This window comes from Lepidothrix coronata, unplaced genomic scaffold, assembly GCF_001604755.1.
Source record: "Lepidothrix coronata isolate B3197 unplaced genomic scaffold, Lepidothrix_coronata-1.0 Scaffold191, whole genome shotgun sequence".
Classification (NCBI taxonomy): Eukaryota; Metazoa; Chordata; class Aves; order Passeriformes; family Pipridae; genus Lepidothrix; species Lepidothrix coronata.
The window spans coordinates 339,153-354,249 of record NW_016690371.1 but is presented as its reverse complement, the minus strand read 5'-3'; the positions used below and the strand labels follow the sequence as shown (position 1 = coordinate 354,249).

Below are 15,097 nucleotides of genomic sequence, written 5' to 3'. Positions count from 1 at the left end.
TCTTTGTTCTAAAAATCACAGAAGCAGATTATCCTAGGGAAATTAGTGATGCATTTGTGGGAGTTTAATTTGAGCAGTGCCATCAGACCTCTGCTATTTTAGAAAAATAGAAGAATCAAATACTTATGCTCTGTAGTCCATTTTATTGAGTGTTTGTGCTGATGAGTTGATTGCTGGCCATGTATAACTAGAATCAGATTCCTGAGGCATGGCTCTGTCAGATATCCACTAATGATAGATGTAAGTGAACTGTTTTACAATGCTGTGTGTGATTGAAGATATAGCTTGCCTACAGATGAATTTTTAGAAGAAATACAATATGCATATAGATATGTTGTGTCTCCTGAGAAAATTCAGTGCAACACTCTTAAAGTAGTACAAGGTTTATGGTCAAATAGAAATGCCTGTTTCACATGTCTTCCTTCTGCTTGTGCAGCTTCAAGACATTTAAACAAGTGCTTATGCTTATTTATTTTTTTCCATTTTCATTTCTTAGTAGCTTATCTAAAGCGTCTGTTTCTGGGTTGGACTTCCTTGCAATATGATCTGTATGGGCTTCCATTGTTCTAACAAGCTATCACATTTTCCTCTCCTGTATCTAAGAATAAACCTCTACAAGTACAGGAAAATTAATTCAACCAATACATTCCATAGTGTGAATTAACTGTATTGGATTGGGTTGTGAGTTGAGGCTTCAGTCTGGAAATGCTAAAGGTCACAATAGGTGAATATAGAATAAAAAGTCTTAAAGAGCTATTTTTATCTTTCTGAAAACTGCCCTTACTTCAGAAGAGACTGTTGAGAGTATTTTTTGCATTTTCCATTTGAGATGTATTTGTAATGTTTTTCAGTCAAGACTTCCATAGTTGGCTAGCAGAGGTGAGTTTGGGCAGAGCTAAATTTCACGAACAGCCTTTGATGAGGTCACAGTACTGTTTGCCAAAACCTAGTGTAAATTATATACTTAGCTATCAAACTGGGGAATATTGCAGCCACTGTAATGATTTAATATAAAGGGGAGGCAGTTATGCCTTTAGATTCAGCAGCTTGTAAGATCTAGTTAACTGGTGTTTAGGGATCCTCACTACAAAACACTGAATTTATACAGAAATTTTTTTTTTGTGTATATTCAGTATGTTTGGAAGAGGAAAAATGGAGAAGAAATAATGGAAGTAGACACAAGGGCTATAAGGGCTAGAAGCTCCTGTCAATTATTAAGTCTACCTGTCCTTTGTAATAAGATAGAAATTTGTAAACTCTTGAGACTGAGTGCCTGCAAGGTCTGAGTTTCTATTTTTAGCTGGTGAGCTGGGGACCCAGGAACTGCAGTGAACGCATTGCACTGACAGTCTGTCTTTGCCACACCTGTTCTGTCGGTTCCTGCCTGGTTCCTTTTAGAAAACATTTTTACCTCTTAATTTTCAGTGGTTTAAAGAGAATTCTTTGAGAGATGCAAGCTGGAGGCTCCTCCTGGTGTTTCTAAACTGGCTGACGATGTGCCTGAGCTCTGCCAGCCCTGACCAGCAGCACCTGTGGTGTGTGGCCAGCCCTGGTTCTGTGTGCACTTGCCTCTCACTGCTACCTCCTTTGCCTCTCCGATGCCTTTGGAGGTGCTTGCTCCCCTAGCAGAAATGTTGAAGCCAGTTTTCAAAATCCTGAGATAACAAAAAAATGTATTGCAAGCAAAGCCACCTGGTACTGACTACGAATGCTATTAAAGACACCTGCTGAGGCAGAGCGTGTGATGGGAGCACTGAGTGTGTGTAGTGCTTTGCACTTGAAAGCACAGGTTTCTGGCATTCCTTTATTCAGACATTCAGGCATCAGCGATGGCAGCACCAGTCGTGCCAAGCATCAGCAGTTTGTCAAATTCTGTGTAGGAACAGAGGAAACACTCATCTCTTCAAGCAACATTCATGTTTTGCTTTAAAGTTTCTGTAGGCTATGGTCTGGCATCCCTGTCCTAGCCATTTATTCTAGTGCCACCTTGTGAGGAAACCTACAGGGGAAAAAGGACCCTGACCCCTTCTGCAGTTGTCCTGAGAGCCAGCCTGCAATCCTGCAGTGGGGTGTCACTCCTTTGCTGGTGTCACTTTCCATTCCTTGAATTCAGTGTGGAAACAGATTCATGTGTTTCTTTCATTATGTGAAAAAATAGCAGGGGCTTGCAAATGATGGCTGATGTTCCTGAGGCAGTGGAACTTTATAAATAAACACCTTAGAAGATTTACTATCCTATTCTGGAGGAAGAAGAAAGAAGGGTAGGGGAAATAAGGTGAAATGAGGGACAGTCAAAAAGCAGCTTGCCCCGTTGTGGGGAGGCTAACTCAAACCAGGACCTGGCACCAACGGAATAGAATGGAAAATGCAAAATGAAGTTTAAGGAGAGGAATAAATTTGATAACCTTGGCTGTCAGTGACTCTCTGCTGAGTCACTGAAGTGTGCAATGTGAGTGAAGAGTGACTCCTGATCTTCTATGTACTTCCTGCCCTTCCCTACTATCCCATAAGATATCTATGCTTTTATGTTCTGTCAATTTGGTTTCTGAAATATTCAAGCTGCCTGAACAGAGTTAGAGTTGTCCAAGTATTGCTGACATGGCTCAGCTTACACATCAGTCTGCCCTAGCAGATTTTGGCAGAGGAGGTTACCCACACACTGGTTTGTGCTGCTTGTGATGTTTTATTAGGCTTGTTTTTAAAGCAGTTATTGGAGTCTAAATAAATTCAAGTTAGTTGTTGTCTATGCCACAAGACTTTATAGTATGGATGTATATGTGTATAGTTGGACTTATTCAGAAAAGATTTGTCGATATGAAAGAAGCACATCAAGCATATGCATGAAAATATTTTCAGCTTATATTCTTGACTTGAACTACTTGAAGAACATCTTAAAATAGAAGCAGAGTAGTGTGAGAAGTACTGATAGTACTAGAATTTATTCATAAAAGCAACGTGGAAAATCTGGTCTGTTCTCCTGGGGCACAGCACTGGGCTTCTGCCAGAATGACTTCTTCTGGAGGAGTTCTCTCTGGGAGGGAATGCTCCTGTTATTTCGGTCATGGGTTTGATTAGGAAATCTTAGGATGCTCCAGTCAGAAAAACAGGATGTGTAGGTTTAAGCTAATGCAATTTTATTTCATAATAGGATGACAATAAAAGTATGTATGTTGTAAGTTGCTCTGGATCCAGCTGGTGATCATTAGCTTGTTAGTCACTGTAAATCTCTGAATTTCAGTTGACTCTGTAGCATTACCAGGCCTTTTACCCCAAGAGACATTTTAAAAGAAGTATCATTAAAAAAACCAAAATGCTGTGCTTAAATAGCTTAGAATAAAGCCGATTTCCTGAGTTCCAGAGATACTTGATGGAGACATAAACTGAATTTCTAGGAAAGTTTGTCTCATGTTTCAACTTCAGTACACAGAAAATGCTTCAGTAATAACAGTACTGACATGCAAGTTAGCTTTTTTTGCTGTCTGATGAGCTTTAAGAGAACTGAATCAATATGTATAGTATGCCTAATAATAGCAGTGAATTCTACCTAAATAAAAGTAATTTATATAAATTGATATAAAAAGATTTGAATTAGTGTAATCAAGACTTTAGGAATAAACAGTTTTATAAACCATGTCATAGTGAAATGAGTTTTTCTTTCTTGCCTCACTTGGATTTTGTTAGATGGTATAACTGATTTTTAATTGCTACATCTGAGTTGTTAAGTTTTATAACTTTGACAAGATTATAAAAAAAGCTAATGAAATAACTTCTGATATTCTTAGCATACATGAACTTAAAAATTAAATAAGAAATAGAATTACGTGAAAAGAAAAGAATAACCCACCTGACCTTGAAAATTACATAAATAAAAAGGCTGACGAATGTAAACCAAAGGGAATATAACCTGTAAAGTGAAATCTATACACTCTTCTTTTGTTGTCTATTTAGCTTTATTAGCTTGTGGATTTTTTCTGAAATGTTTTCTTTCTTTATATTTTCCCTAGTTGAGGATTATTTTTTAAAAGTTGTGCTTGGTTCCATGGTCTAGTAACCACGGCAGTAGTGGACCAAGGGTTGGACTTGATGATCTCAGAGGTCCCTTCCAACCCAGCTGATTCTATGATTGTAGTACTTACACTTTTACATACTCATAAACTGTATAAAGTATAAACGTGTTACAGATTATTCTGTTCTTTTAAAGCCAGTGCCAGTAACTGTGTGTTTTCTGGAAATTAAATTTATGATATATTGTAATATAACTTTAAAATAATTTGTCATTGGAAAACAGAAATCAGGAAGAAGATTGCAGCCTCAGTAGGACTTCAGACTTTGCTCTAAATTACTCCTGAAGGTGTCCTGCAGCATGGTGCAGGCACAGGGAGCATTGTTGCAAGAGATGTTGCTTTTCCTGTGAGCCACGATCTTTTGCTAATTTCTATTCTTTAAAACAGTCTGATATATTTTTCTGAATATTTGTACTTGCAGTGATAGTCCTACTCAGACCAGTTTCCATTTGCTTGCAGTATAAAACCAAAGGGGATCTCCGAGATCATCTAATCCAAACCTCTCAACTGGACTCGGACCAGTAGATCTAAGTAATCCCGAAGGGATTGCTGGTTTTTAAAGAAGCATCCCATAAAGATAATTGTGTATCCTCATACTTACTGTTTTAGCAGCACATATACTGTAATAGCCTTACTCTGCAAAATAACTTTTTTATTGGGGTGTTTTTTGTTGTTGGGTTTTTTTTCCTTTGAGTGATTGGTGGTGGTGGGGGGGTTTTTTGTTGGGTTTGCTTTGTTTTGTTTTGTTTTGTTTTTTATCTTTTGTAGGAACCATTTTGAAAAATTTAATCTCCTCCCCTTTACAATCTGTATACTGTCTAAGTCTGTCACATCTTTCCTTATGCAATTTCTTAAAACTAGAGAGAAGCAATTTTTTTTGCTTTCACCTTTTTAATGTATAAATTCAGAGGCTTTTCTCATGTCCCATAATTGTGTTGGCACTCCCATTAAGAATGGCTCTGTAGAGAGTGGGCTGTGTGTCTATAGGGAATGCACTAAGTATGCCTAAATATGTCCCTAGTAGATGTGTTTGTGTGTAAATACTTGCTCAATAGGCAAAAGTCAAATGGGAGTGAGAGTGTATAGTATCTTGTGGCTTGCTTAAGTATAAATCTTTAATTTCTTCCAAATTGTCTGTCTTTCCCTCCCCTGCCCTTATTCAGTCATTTTAAAGTTGAATATTTATAGGGAGGCAGTATTAAGAATTTATAAGATTTTAATGGAACAGAGCATCATCTTAATGATATTTCAGTTTCTTGATCATCTTTCTTTAAAAACAAAGGCTGAAACAAAGACATAAATTAAATGAAATTTCAACCTTCCCCCCCGAGAGACCAATACACTCAGAATTTGTCATAAGCCCATTTGCCTATAGAGTTATTTGCAAAACTTTCTGCCTGGGCTGTTCACAAAAGGTCTCTAAATCGTCACTCACATCCTTGCTTTTCCTAGCTGTCACTCTCAAGAAGCCAGGAGAGTCTAAGCTAGCTTGGGAAAGGAGAGGAAACTTCTTGCTGTGTGTGAGCAGAGGTAGGAAAAGCTCCAGATTTCCTGTAAAATAAACAAGTGGAACTTTTGTTTCCCCGGGATGGCCCGGATCGTGAGTCAGTGTCAGGGCTGGGCTCCCGCTCTCGCTGAGCTGAGCTCATGCAAGGAAGGGGCAGGACTCCAGGACTCTTCTTGGACACTTCAAGCTGCTGAAAGGCAGCTTGGCTTCACAATGGGAGAGGAGGTATTTATTTTACAATTAGTTGGGGGTTTTTTATGTGGCTGTTTAAAACTGTATCATAATACTTATTCTGCACTAGTTTCAACTGCAGGGTTCTTTGGTTCTTCTGCACATTTTGTAGGTGCTGAGTAGGTAAAGAGAAGGGAAAAGAGTACTGAAGTCCATTTCTGCTATAGAGGACCATATTAGAATAGGGAGTTACTTTTGTATGAAAACATATTCTATCCTGGCTCTGTTTAGTTTAAGTTTTTTTCCTTTTGGCCTGTTTGGCCATTAAACTTGCACAGATGTTTTCTGTTCCTATATGATGTGGTTTCAGTTTTCTTACTGTAAAGAATAATGCAACTTTATAGTTAAGCAAGATGAGTCGCAAAGTCTTTAGGATGTGTTGCTCTTTTGAATGTTTGCTTAGTAAATGAAAATTCACCTCCCACCCCCCTTGTTTTTTCCTTCCTAAATACACTAATAAAACTGTACTTCTTCTTCCTGGCAAAAAAAAGAGAAGGAGCTTTATTAATTCCTCTTCTTTGTGAGGTGACATTTGTACAAGCAAGGAAAATTGATGTGAATGAGTTCTGGAGAAAATTATATTGGGATAATAAACTCTAAATGGAAATAATCTTATTTGCTTTTCTTTCCCCTCCCAAGAAAAAGCAACTAGAGTCAACTGTTGCTTGTAAAATTTTATGTAAAGCTGAATGGAGAGATATCAAGTAAACTGTTTAATGATTTGCAGATACTTTGGGAGCTCTTAGTACAAAAATGTAAATTTTCTTCAGCTTTGGCTTTTCATAGCTGAAGTCAGTAAGCTGTGTGCAGAAATGAAGAAACAAGTTTTCTGAGTTGCTTTTTCTCTTAAAATTTGCCATGTGTCTTTCTCTTTTTCTGCCTTAAATAAAGAAAAGAGGAAGGAGGGAAGGAGAAAGGATTGTACACCAGCCAGACACTTGGTAGGATAAAAATCTGTAGGCCAGTTTCTAAGGTGCCTTTTTAACGCTTTGTATGTGTTTCTATAGGAGGTTGGTGGCATTCTGTGTTTCTAAAATAGTGCTTAAATACTAGGGATATGAGCCTGTATAAGTACAGTTAGTTGATTAGGTGCTTCATAAAAACTTCCAATAGAAGGCAAGGAGAGGAGAGAGAATGGAGCTCCTGGGGAGGAAGTCCTGATGCAACAGCGACTGGTAGCCAAGTTGGGGCTGCTGGTGCCTCCTTTCTGCTGGGTGCTGGGCTCTCTGCCACCCACTGGCCACCCAAAGAGCAGTAGACCTCCATGTGTTCAGCTGATGCTTTCTTCTGCAGCAGTCTCTGTACCTAAAGCACTTGCTGAAAAGCAAAGATGAAACACATGATATTGTTCATTTTCCGTTTGTGTTTCGAGTTGCTTGTTCCTCTGCAGTTTTCCCTGTAGAGTTTAAAACACATAAAAGATGTCCCTGTTTTTCCTCAGTGGTGTGGTGTGTGTGTGGGGGAAAACCCAAAACTAAAAAGTGAAAGTTAAAGATAATCTGAGGAGAAAAGAAGAAATATAATACTAAAATGGAAGAAATATTTGCTGTCAGCACTAAAGCTGGGGTAATCTATATGACAGTATGGGTTTACTCTTTTTTTTAATAATCATTGAGTTTGAAAAATATAATTGAACAGCTACTTGTCAGTTTGTTGACAACATTGTAACTTTTACAAAAGAGCAAAGAACTATTCTTGCCACTTAAAAAAGGAAGATATTAAGGAAGTGCCATTCTTTGCTTACTGTGTTCCTAGAATTTTATTTTTTTTTCCATGTAGCAGTTCATTAAGGTTCATAAGGTTCATTAATTTTTGTAAAAGAGGGAGGTTTCATAACAGCAGTCTAAGCTGGATGGTAAAATCTGGATCATGCCAGTTACCAGCTGCAATCTAGACAGGCATGGTTCTCTTGGGAGAGCCAGAAGGAATTTCATTCACTCAGTGCAGACTGACTAAAGAATTTTTCCTAGAGGAGATAGGAATTAATTGTGAATGGCAAAGGCAAATGGTAAAATTCATGGCAAGGGGTGCAAGGAGACATGTTTTCTTTACATTTATGTGAGCCACAGTCAGTAAAAGAGAAGAATGAAAAATAAAGCAGGGAGGAAATAAGACTTTCTGCTCAAAACCCACTTTTGTTACAAAAGCACCTTCTAGCATTGCAAATTTGCAGCTTGAGGAAGAAAGAAAATGCTCATTTGGATATGCACACTTCCAGTGCTTTGAGATGAGGCAGCTGGGAGCGTGCTGTGTACGTTTCACTCTCTATTTTCCTTTTATTTCATTTACTAAAGTCTTTTTACTCATCAGTGATTCTAATATGTCTCGCTCCATTTGTTTCAGCAGCATCTATCTAATCTAAACTTTTACATTCACTTTCTCACCATGAACAATTTAGGAAGGCAGACTTTTAGTTCATTAGTGGTTTGAAACCAACAGCCTGACAGCATCAAATGTCAGGATTCCAAATTTTACAGAAATATTAGTTATGAAGCATGGAAGTTAAGACACATAGGTTTCTCTCCTGTTCAGCACATCAAGCATATTGGTAGAAAAAAGCCTCTCCGGTGCCCTCCGTGCCCATAATTTCAAATTTTAAGAACTTGTCAAACTATGAAGTTACAATAGCTTTAGAGTTGAAACTCACCTGCTGGTAGAACAGGTTTGATTGTGGAGAACACTCTAAAAAGCAAAATTTGCCCTGTTCTGCTCTGCAAGCTACCCAGAGTTTTAATGAGAATGATGTTTCACTGATAATGGTTTTGTTTCTACTCCCTTTTCCATCCAAGAGGTTAAGCCAAAAATGCATGTTTTTCGTACTTATTTCTTCAATGTTATTTGATATAGCACAGATTTCTCTGGTGAGTTGCATAATACTAATGAAGATATTCTTCATCTGTGGTTTGTAGACTGATGGTGGTCTGCTAAACACCTGGTAGTTTTTGTGCATGGGTAGCTGGATGAGACATTTGGTGCTGGCTCAGGTCATTTCTAAATGGAGCTCAACAGCTGGAAATAAGAAAAAAAGTAATTTTCCATTTAAGCAGTTCTGAAATCGCTGAAGAGATGTTTTGTCGTTGTAAATGGGAAGTTAGGAATTTGTAAAACAGTCTCTAATTAGAAGTCTTCCCCACCATGAAGGTTTGAGACTCTCCTTTAAATGCAAAAGTATAAATTACATGAATGTGGATGATATAAATAGTTACAGTTCAGTGTAAACATCAATATCATTGCTGAGGGAACACTTTGTATTCATATACTGAAATATTGTGCATCTGGAGACAAATCTATAGCAGTTTCTCAGAGAAAGCAGGTAACAGTCAAAGCCTTTCCAGACAGTTGACAGAATCGGAATTTATTCAGGAGGTTGGTAAGTTGTTACAAGCGCTTGACTTGGTAGTGTTGTGATAGATATAATCCACTTTACAGGTCATAAGAAGTTTGAGATGGCTAGATAGGAAATGTAAATATACATTTCTGTACTGTGGATTTGTCTTTTTCATTGCAATAGCTGACTGTCAATCCAGTATTTGATTTTTATAATCTTTCAGATTCATAGTGGGTTTCTTTGCTTCTGTGGGAACTACAAAAGATGGCCCAGGACAGTTGCATATACCATAAAGCATTTTTTAGTTTTGAAGTTTTTTCATTGAAAATTTCTGTAGTGTCCTGCAAATCAGAGGATTTAAATTAACCTTTAAGAGTTACTGCTTAACAATTTTGAAGACTTTTCTAATTATTTTCTCTATAAATCTTGTTCTCCCTATGGTTTTGCTTTCTTTTTAACAGAAGAAGTTAATGTGTTTGATAATGTTTGGGGGAAATAAAAGTTTGAGTAATTCTTTGAAGTTTTCCTTGAGTTATCACTTTGGTTTTATGTCACCTTACTTTACTTAAGTTTACTTTCTGAAGCATACCCTATTCAATATTCCATTTCCATATGTTAAAGAATAATATTTCCAGGAAATGGGAAGATCCTGAGACATCTTTAGTTCAGAACTGTGCCTGGGCTCATGTTGTGCCTCCAAACAGTAGTCAATTCAGAAAGCCTGGGGAATAGTGTGAGACCAGGTCACACATACAAAGAAAATCCTGCAGTGAGTCTTAACAGCCTCTAGTCATTTTGAACTTTGTGTTTAATAACCATAATGGATTTTTGTTCCTTGTCAGATTGAGTAGTCACATTTTCATTGCAAATAATGTGTTAGCATCTGTAATTCCTGTGAAAGAGTTCCAATCTGCTGGATCACACATTGTGGGAAGGAGTTACCTCCCTTTGTTTTGAATGTGGTACCTGCTAATTTCATCTAATAGCCCTTAATTTTTATTACTGGAAGAGATGAGTGAGTCCTTAATTTTTATTACTGGAAGAGATAATTAGTGAGTCTTCCCTAACTACCTCGTTAATGTCTCCCGATTTTTATAGATTTGTGTCACCTGCATGTATCTTTTTCCCAGAATAAGGAATCTCTTCCATATGTTTGATCATTCTTGGTGACTTTCAGTCTTTTTCGGTTCCTTTAGGAACTAAGATGGTTCATGTGTGAGGGCGAAAGGAGGTGAGAACTGCACACAATGACTTAGGTGTTGGATGGATTTATACAGCATTTTGATAGCACTTTATATTGCTCTTTATTGCTTTCCAGAGTATTAACAGCTATGGGTTTCAAAGCCTGTCATCTCTGTCTAAAGATAGTCTTTTTGTCCAAATGTGTCATTTTACTTCTATCTGAAATGAGCTTCTGTCTTTCCCCTCTGCTGGACCATCTGTGAAGAAGTGAAAAACAAGAGCCTTGATCTAGATCCCTGAACAACTCTACTGATCACCATGATGAAATCCTATCTTTTGTTTCCTGTCTTTTAATCACTTACTTATCCAAGTTAATCTTTCTTAAAAAAGGATGAATACTAAACTCTTCTGAATTTCAGTTTTAGTTTGGAGTGTGCACTGAGGTCACCATTTCCATCTTCTTCAGGAGCAAGGACTAGCAACTTTTTTATTTGTGTGTTTTAATGAAAACTGCTGTCAGTTGGCTTGCAAAATAGAAAAGATGACAGTGGACTTGTATAAAGACAACATTGTATCACTGTAACATCACTATTTATTGATTTCATAGCTGGATTTATAGATTTACTGATAATCTATAGATGGATAGATCCAGATGGATAGATAAGGAGACAGCTTCAGATAATTAGCTGGCTGCTCTCCTGGCAAGTAACATGCATGGGCTAGACAACTAAAATATTTAGAAATAGCAACTATCATGGGATTCTTCTGATTGAATTTATGTGTCTATGGTGTTGCTAGTACTCAAGCTTTCTTCACAGTCTGTGGACTAAAAGGCATTATTAAGACATGAGCTTTCTTTATCCCAAAGGAGAAGTCCAGATGAACTACATGCTAAAAGGGCTGTTTTACCTCCATTGACAGAAGGGAAGCCTGCAGTGACTGCCCCATATGGACACATCTGGCTCACAGTTGATGTTCAAATGAAATTAACTTCATCTTGATTAACTATTTCAGAACACCAATATCTTGGCTTTTTTACATCTCAGTGGCAAAACCGGCTGAATGCCATCATACTGAGAAGTACAACCAGATTACATGTAAGATATGAGGCTCATGCAGTCACAACAAGCAGAAGGAATGGCCAACCTGAAACCCTACATTTTAAGATTTCTTATCTTTTCAGTAGCTAAGTAAGAAATCATGCTAGATGATGACTAAAATAATGAATAATTGTGAATAACATATTCAAGAGATAAAATTTGATTAATCCAAGATAAAAGCAATAGCACAAGATGGTTTTAATTGCAGGACCTAGTGCTTTCTCCTGAAGAAAGTACATACCTGAAAGTCTACCAAGGAACATACTGCTCTCATCTTTGGTTGTGGAGTAACAGAATATGAGCCATCAGGGAGTGTCAACATACATTGATTAAATCATCCTGGCCTTCCTTTCTCCCTCCCTTTTTTTCTGTATGTAATCCTTCACAGTGGTAAGCCAAAGGTAGTGCAGGCTTGTAATTTTTTCTTTATTTTCCCATGAACATTCAGAATCATATAAATAATTACTTGTCTGTCACAGCAAGTGATTTTCTAGAACTTCTCTTTATGTGATTTTCAAATACTTTTTGATGTAATTAAGTAAAGCACTTGAAACTTATTTTATTAAATATTTCAGAAGTTACAGTTATTTTGAAAAATAAAGTAGTTTTTAATCAAAAGAAATGTGACTATTCCTTAAGTATTCAAAGCATTTATTCTCAGGCTTGATGTAGTTTAAGCATTTAACCAATGAGAAGAGGTAGTTTTGCTTCTTCTTTTTAATTGTAAAAAAGAATGAAATCAGAAGAATAACCATCAGTGTTGAATCAGAAAACAAAGCCCCAGCAAAATCATGTTTTGTTCTAAAATTTCCCTTGTCTGGGGACCTCTGGGCTGTTTCCTTTGCTTTGTTTACTTTCTTGCTTGCTTGTCTGTTTGGATTCCAGGGCTGTGACAGTGGATGACAGATACAGTAATTGTAAGGTGCTCCGACAATCAGTGCTGTATTTCTAGGGCACCAAGCGAACTGACTGTGGTGTAACATAATCACAACCTGTTTCCCATTCTCTGGAATGAGAATTAGAGTACTGTAGTAGGATTTAGACTGACATGCTATTTTTACACACACACCCATTTTTTTTTGTCTTTTGCATTCAAGAATTAACTTTTGCATTTGGTAAAAATATATCAGTTTCTGTGTGAACACTAGAAAACAGTTTTCCCCCAGATACATTTAGTTTTTCTGCACATGGATGCCCATTCCAAAAGCCTTTAACATTCAAACAGCATTTACTCACTGACTGCTTGAATATTGCTTTCCTCTAAAGCAATGCTGGCATCTGTCACGTAGCCAGTTCCCAAAGGACTGATGTTCATGAACAGCTACAGGGCCCCCACCTCTTCACTCTTGACTTGGGACAACTTGTCTGCTTTGTCCAAACTTATTAATTGTGGTAAGAGTCAGACTGATGCCTGAAATTGTGTTAATTTTCAAGGAGGTCCAGTGGGATAAAGGCTTTGATATTTTGCTTTGTAACACCAGAATATTTATTTGGAGGAACATCTTTTATTCAGAGATCTGTTGATTTAGTCTAGGCAGAGAGAATTAAGATGTCTCTGACAGCGTCTAAATACAGGGTCTTGCAACTTTGCTGTAGGAGAGTAAGGCCTTTCACAGGTAATTTTTTTTTCAAAATAAATAAAGGATTTATTTATTTTAAAAGATATACTGTCATTCAGAAGTCCTATGTTCATCCAGCTCCAAAAGTCATTTGATACAGACATCAGTTGTAAAAACTGCACTTTAGTCTGCTGGAATATGGACTAAGTGTGAAAATGTGTCATTTGAAGATTGCCCAGTAGAAGATAATATAGCTTGACTATGTGCAAAGAAACTATAATATGAAGTTGAAAACACTTTAATTGCTTTGTTGTTTGCATTCTGTGAAACATTTGCCAAACATCCCACTAGAAAGCACTGTGGGTGTATGCTACATCTGATGCTGTTGTCAGGGGCACCCATTCTTTATGGAAGCATCATCTGGTATGTAGAGCTGAGTGTCATTCATGTTTCAGCTTTTGAGTGATGTAAAGGCAAGCATCATTAAAGAAGAGTTCAGACCCTGGATTTGAGGCAGAGTCAAGTTATTACAGGTGGGTGCCTCCAGAGAGGGATTCTGAACAAAGAAATCCCTGGGCCATTGTACTCTCCCAGTCTGTGCACAAGATCTTCACGTGCTCTGGAAATGCCTCTTGGTCCAGTGGAGATTTATGGTCTGGGATCTTCCAACACCTCACTGGATTCTTTCTCCATGTCCCCATGGGCAGCCCATTAACTGCTCTTATCTTTCAGATTGGGGCAGCCTTGGGAACTTCCAGGGTCTCAGCCCTTATCTGAAGGTATCCTGTCTGTCTCTTGTTTGCTCCCTTGCTGAGCCAGTCATGCTAACAAAGGGAGCTCATTTAAAGTTTGCCTATGCCAGGCTTTGAGCAGGGAACGCTCCTGCTAAGCTGTTAGTAAGTTACAATTAAAGTTAAACCTGCACAATTAATTTCTAATATTCTATAAGTAAACTTATTTTAATCTCCAACAAGCACTTACACAGCCTTTCCTTGGTTTGCCCTGAGCTTGGTCCAGTTGTGATATCCTGGCCCCAGGAATTACTCACACACACTGTCAGATGCTCACCATGCTTTCCAGATAAACCTAAGCTTGTATAAATAAGTGCTGCAACTGAGAGTTTGCACCTTACCCCTTTGACCATAAATTTTCCTGCCTCAATTTCAACCAATGTTTGTGCAGCTATTTAGTAAAGCAGATAACGTTAAAACTCTGCTTTTTTTCTTTCTTCCCTTCTGCAACACTTCAGGATATGGGTCAGTTCCCTTCTCTCTCCTTTCAGATGCACCAATGTCACAGCAGAGGGGAGGAGTGGCAGCCAAGGCCGGCTCCCTGGGGATGTGCCCACCTTTGGTGGGTGGGCTCAGGCAGTTCCCTCTCTCTTTCTCACAGCAGGTGAATTATGAGACCCCTGTGAGACACCAATTATGAGACAATGTATCTCTCTTCTCATACTCAGAGTAAATTATGAGCAGGAGAATAAAATGGTTTTTGGTTGCCTGTGCTTGAGACAGCCTGCTTGTAACTGGGGACTTGACGAACACCTGTTTTCTCTCCCATCCGTTCACCTAACCTAGTTTTAAGGAAATTACCCTGCGCTGTGGTGGGAGTGTCCTCAGAGATGATGTCAGTAGAAATGTGTGCAACTTGGGCAACTGGGGTTCTCTGTGTTAGCTGGGAGTGCAGATGTACCTGCCTAGTTGCTATTAAAAAATATAAATAACTGTGGCTCAGGAGAATATGGATGGTATTTCTACCAAAGCAAAGCTGAGTAGAAAGCAGTTACAGAGGAAGAAGCTATTTTAAATAACTGAGACAATCAAATGTGCAGATGGGTTCTTAGTTGCACTTTGCCTAAGGAATTTTTGTTTTCTTTATAAAGTTTTCTTAAAATTCCTATTACCTTCTTGTGCTGGTAGTGTAATGTGGTGACCCCTTGGGAAAGTTAGCTCTGACCTTTAGGGAAACCTTAGGATAGCGATACTTGATCTTGCTGTCACAGAAAGTACTTTATGTGGAGCTGAATGTTGGCATCATGGGAAAAACTGAAATCTTGGACATTTCTTACTTTGTCTCTGACAGAGCGAGGGCATTTTGACATGTGGAAGTCTTTGAGGTTTTTATAT

At 38.0% G+C, this 15,097-nt stretch overlaps 1 protein-coding gene across 8 annotated transcripts in view; it reads left to right on the top strand.

Moving 5' to 3' along the window:
* Positions 1 to 15,097, top strand: part of SH3KBP1 (SH3 domain containing kinase binding protein 1) — a 215,106-nt gene that overhangs the window by 132,765 nt on the left and 67,244 nt on the right. Inside the window, exon 1 of one of the 8 annotated variants that reach the window (XM_017831494.1) lies at positions 5,770 to 5,796. The exons of the other annotated variants lie outside the window; for them this stretch is intronic. Within the exon in view, the coding sequence (XP_017686983.1) occupies positions 5,785 to 5,796 (12 nt within the window). The 5' untranslated portion in view covers positions 5,770 to 5,784. Of the gene's footprint in view, positions 1 to 5,769; positions 5,797 to 15,097 lie in introns of those variants that run through there. 8 annotated transcript variants of the gene reach the window in all.